The 4944-nt window shown below is 39.2% G+C and overlaps 1 protein-coding gene across 1 annotated transcript; it reads left to right on the top strand.

Moving 5' to 3' along the window:
- The first annotated feature begins 2373 nt into the window (after positions 1-2373).
- On the top strand, positions 2374-3801 carry LOC120254858. The gene has a single exon (XM_039262871.1). It carries the CDS (start codon positions 2374-2376, stop codon positions 3799-3801), a length of 1428 nt encoding a protein of 475 aa, XP_039118805.1.
- Positions 3802-4944: the final 1143 nt, after the last annotated feature.

The following is a 4944-nucleotide window of genomic DNA, read 5'->3' on the forward strand; positions in this document are numbered from 1 at the left end:
CTCACTTTTCCAAAGAGAGTCGTGGACATTAACAAAGAAGAAGATGAGGATGAGCTTTCATTCACCATTATGACTGAAAGAGAAAAGAGTGGCATCTTAAAGAAGCCTAACGTGACCCCAACAAAACCCTTCATAATGGGGTACCCAAAGTCTACCAAGAGGAAGTGATATTACTTCAAGAAAAAGCAAGCTTTGTTTCGTTCCAAGACTCGAGGAACAACTCATCATGCTCATTCACCAATTCTTTGAAGCACTGAAAATGGTGAAGGAGAACTCTTTGATGGGTGAGCTTTGCTCCCAACCAAGTAACAAGATGAAAGGGGGCAGGCCACCAAAGTCTCACCATTCTAAGTTTACTTTTGCTAAGAAGATTTATAACAACTACACCTCTTACAAGAAGCTACAAACTGAAAAGATGACACCGAGGGAGTTTTGCCTAAGAAAAAAGAACTAATTCTTAGAGTCATGAGCTTTTGTGTCTGATAGGCTTGCACTACCGAAGAAGTAAGCTTATAAGAGGACCACACACTTTGACCCTCATTCAAAGTTCCAATAAAAAAAGAAACAAGATGAAGAGATGGAAGACCTTGAAGTATACACTATACAGGTAATTACTGAATGGTCTGAACATCCTCCTGATCCTGAGCGTCCCTTTACCAGGCTGAGAAAGAAGATAATAGTTGGTACAAGTAGTATACAAGAAGAAGATTTTAATCAAGAATTACAAGAAATGGCACAAGAAAGAGCAAAATCCTTCTCCTAAGCAGCTAGGTTTCAAACCCCTCCTAAGAGGAATAATGATTCAAGTGAGGAAGATGATGACAACTTTATTTTTACATCAAACAAAGATCCAATATTTGCAAAATTAAAGAAGCAATTAGATCAATGAGAGAAAGATCATATATCTATGATGCAGACTGTTACATCTCTGACTAGTGTGATCTCTCTTTTAAGTGATCAGGTCCAAAATCTACTCCATAAAATTCAAGGGCTCATAGGCATGCACCATCAGTACAAGTTGTTCAAGAGGAAGAAGATGATGATGAAGAAGTACTGGGGTTACATGAGCAAGCTGGAACATCGGCAGTGCCTGAGCCAATGATTTCTCGAGAATAAATACAAAGGACAGTTGCTGCAAAATTAAAGCAAGCTAAGGGTGCTACACTAAAAAGTGATGGTGATAAGCCCTACTCAAGCTTTCATGATTAAGTGGCTTATCCTAAGGGATATAATATTCCTAAGTTTAAGCAGTTTAATGGCTCACGGAACCCTAATCAACATCTGGCTCATTTCGTAACAGTATATGGGGATATAAGCAGCAACCCATCTCTTTTGTTGCGACAATTTGCTGCTAGTTTAATTGGTGCGGCCTTTGAATGGTAAGCAAACCTGCAACATGAATCCATCCAGACATGGCAGCAAATGAAAGACTCCTTTAGGGTCCGGTTCGGCGGAGTCACTGATAAAATCATTATAACCTATTTGGCTAACACAAGGTAGAACAAGGATGAGAAGGTCATAGATTATGTGATGAGATGGCGTAACTTGAGCATCAAGTGTGAACAACCACTCAATCAGGTGCAAGTAGTGGGCCTATTGGTGGGGAATATTGATAATTGGATGGCTCCATTTTTTAGCTCATCTGACATTCACACCTTCCAAGACTTGATCTCTTAAGTCAAAAAATTGGAAAGAACTAGTCCAAGGGTAGTATCCACATTGCAACCTGCCAAAGTGGACAAAGAAAACCAAGAAAGCCAAAAGGCGTTAAGCATGTGGCCTTTACAACTGATAAAGTAAAGGAGGCCACTACATTAGCAAATTATGACAAGCCAAAACCACTATCACTTGGGAGTGGAAGTGAACCACCTAAGCCTGTAAGTTCTCTTCAAGAAAGGATAAACAAAAAATATTCCTTTAAAAGGGACAAAGTGATGAAGATATTCAAAGATGCATTGAAGGTGGGTTTACATCTGCCAGAGAACAACCGACCAGAAGGGGTAGACTAGAAAGATCACCCAAATTTCTGTCCATATCATAGAATATTGGGTCATTCAATTGAGAACTGCTATGTATTCAAGGATTGGATTGAGCGGCAGTATCAAGAAGGGAAGATCACTTTATCTAAAAATGTATTGCTCAGAGACATATTGATCCATGCCTTGCAAAACCCGGAAGAATACTAAGCTTATTTTGCTGAAGCTCATATGACGGAAGCTCTCTACGCATTTTGTTCTCCGACGATTAATTTATCAGAGAAAGGACTTATTGTTGGGGACAAGGGAGCACAATAGACCCTTATATGTTTCTGGGTCTTGTGATGGGACAAGAGTCAATCGAATCCTCATTGATCTAGGCTCATCAGTAAATCTGATGACACTAAAGACTTTGCATACCTTGGCTTTGGAGACATGTCACCTATCAGCTGAAAAGATCATTGTCCAAGGATTTAACCAGTATAGTCAAAAAGCCCTTGGGTTAATTACTCTCCCTTTAAAAATTGGAAAGTTGACATCGGAGGTGAAGTTTCATGTCATCAACATTGATGCTTCCTATAGAGCATTGTTGGGAAGACCATGTATACATGAAAACTATGTGGTTCCTTCCACTTTGCATCAATGTTTGAAATATATGAAGGATGATGATGTATACAATATAGATGGAGAGATCAAACCATTTGGTGTGCATGAAATCAACTATGAGGATGCACTGTATTTTTTGGATACACCAAAAGAGGGCAAGCTTTCTGCAGCCAAAGATGAAGCCTTTATGAAAGTCACTAAAACTACCAAGCTCACTCAGAAGAAGGTTTCATTTTTGCCTTTGAAACCGCACTTTGGAAGTGACACGGAGCCTTCAGAAGAAGAAAAAGATCATGAAGACATACAAATTGCTCACTCACTTGCTCGTCGTCACAAGAAGAACCGGCATTTTGGAAGTGATGGTTCTGACAGAGAAGAAGCTTCATTCCTACCAATTAAAAAAAGAGAAGAAGATGATGATAACGTTCTGGTTGAAAGCTCTCTTCATGTTACAAGAATGCCGGAGGGCCTTTACAAAGCTCTTGATGAGTTGCATGTTAACTCGGTAGAACGGCTCATTACCTTCTATGTGCCTTCTCTCCATCAAGAGGAGAGAGGGATTCTCTTCTATAAGTCTGATCCCAATAAGTCTACTGATGAAGATATTTTGATGAGCAAAGCAATGGAAGATGAAGAACCTTGGCCTTTGAGGATTCCAGATTACTATCCTCCTAAGCTAAGAAAATTAATAAAGCAAGTTGGAATTAGTTTGAAGCATTCGAAAGACAGGCATATTCTCTTTGATAGACTTTGGCGCCTTTTTAAGATTACTATGCAAGGTCAAGGCTTAAGCAAAAAGGGTCTTGGGTTTCAAGATGAGCAAGTATATGAATGTCGCATGGTGTCAGCTGTTGAAGGATCGGATACAAGGGATGAAGATCCAGTTGAAGAAGTATCAGATAATCACCTCGTAAAAGATATAAAATTGAAGGATGCACCCCCTAAACTTGAAGATGGAGGGAAAGCGACAATTGATGAGTTGGTGGACATCAACTTGGGAAGTGAGGACGATCCTAAACACACTTTCTTAAGTGGACAACTAACTCAAGAGGAGAAAGAAGCCATTCAAACCATCCTTGCAGAGTATATTGATTATTTTGCATGGAGCTATAAGCAGATGATAGGGCTTGACACAGAAGTAGCAGTGCACAAGCTTGCCATTAACCCAAATTTTCAACTAGTGAAACAAGCACCAATAAAGATGAAGTTTGATCTGTAGGAGAGCGTCATTGAAGAAACCAAGAAACTTATTGAAACTGGTTTCATAAGGGAAGAAAAGTACCCTAATTGGATCGCAAGCATAGTGCCCATCAAGAAGAAATATGGGAAAATTAGAATATGTGTGGACTTTAGGGACTTAAATAAAGCATATCCCAAAGATGATTTTCTACTACCTTTTATGGAGATCATGATTGATAACACTTCCTCTTATGAGATGTTTTCTTTCATGGATGGTTTCTCTAGGTACAACCAAATCAAGATGGTCCCAGAGGATGAAAAGCATACTATGTTCCAGACACTAATAGGCATCTACTGCTTCAAGGTTATGCCATTTGGACTAAATAATGTGAGGACAACATATCAGAGAGCCATGAAAAAATCTTTGATGATTTGATTCACCAAGTCATGGAGTGTTATGTGAACAATTTGGCAGTAAAAACATAATCAAGAGATCAACACCTCAATGACTTGAGAACGGTGTTTGATCGTATTAGAAAATATAACTTGAAGATGAACCCTATGAAATGTGCATTTGGGGTATTATCTGGAAAATTTCTTGGATTCATCGTAAGCTATCAAGGAATAGAGATTGACCCCTATAAAATTAAAGCAATCATAGAAATGCCACCTCCAAAGACATTGAAGCAGCTGAGGTCCTTCTAAGGATGTCTTGACTATATCTGAAGATTCATTGCCAATCTTTCAGGCAGGTGTAAGCCATTCCCAAAGCTTGTAAAAAAGAACGCTCCCTTCAAATGGGACGATGAGTGCCAAAACACTTTTGAAGAAATTAAGCACTATTTAATGAATCCCCTAGTGTTAGCAGCGCCATTTGCAGGAAAGTCATTGATCTTATACACAACAGCCTTGGATGGATCCCTTGGAGCTCTGCTAGCTCAAGAGAATGAAGCAGGAAAGGAGAACGCCGTATACTACCTTAGTAGAATGTTGGTGGGTGCTGAAAAAAAATATACACCAATAGAGAAGCACTGTCTCTCCTTGGTGTTTGCAGTAAAGAAGCTTTGGCATTATTTGCTCTCACATAAAATCATTCTTATCTCAAGAATAGACCCACTCAAATACTTGATGACCAGATCACTACTCATTGGAAGATTAGCGAAATGGGCATTGTTACTCATAG

Source organism: Dioscorea cayenensis, unplaced genomic scaffold (assembly GCF_009730915.1).
Source record: "Dioscorea cayenensis subsp. rotundata cultivar TDr96_F1 unplaced genomic scaffold, TDr96_F1_v2_PseudoChromosome.rev07_lg8_w22 25.fasta BLBR01000665.1, whole genome shotgun sequence".
Classification (NCBI taxonomy): Eukaryota; Viridiplantae; Streptophyta; class Magnoliopsida; order Dioscoreales; family Dioscoreaceae; genus Dioscorea; species Dioscorea cayenensis.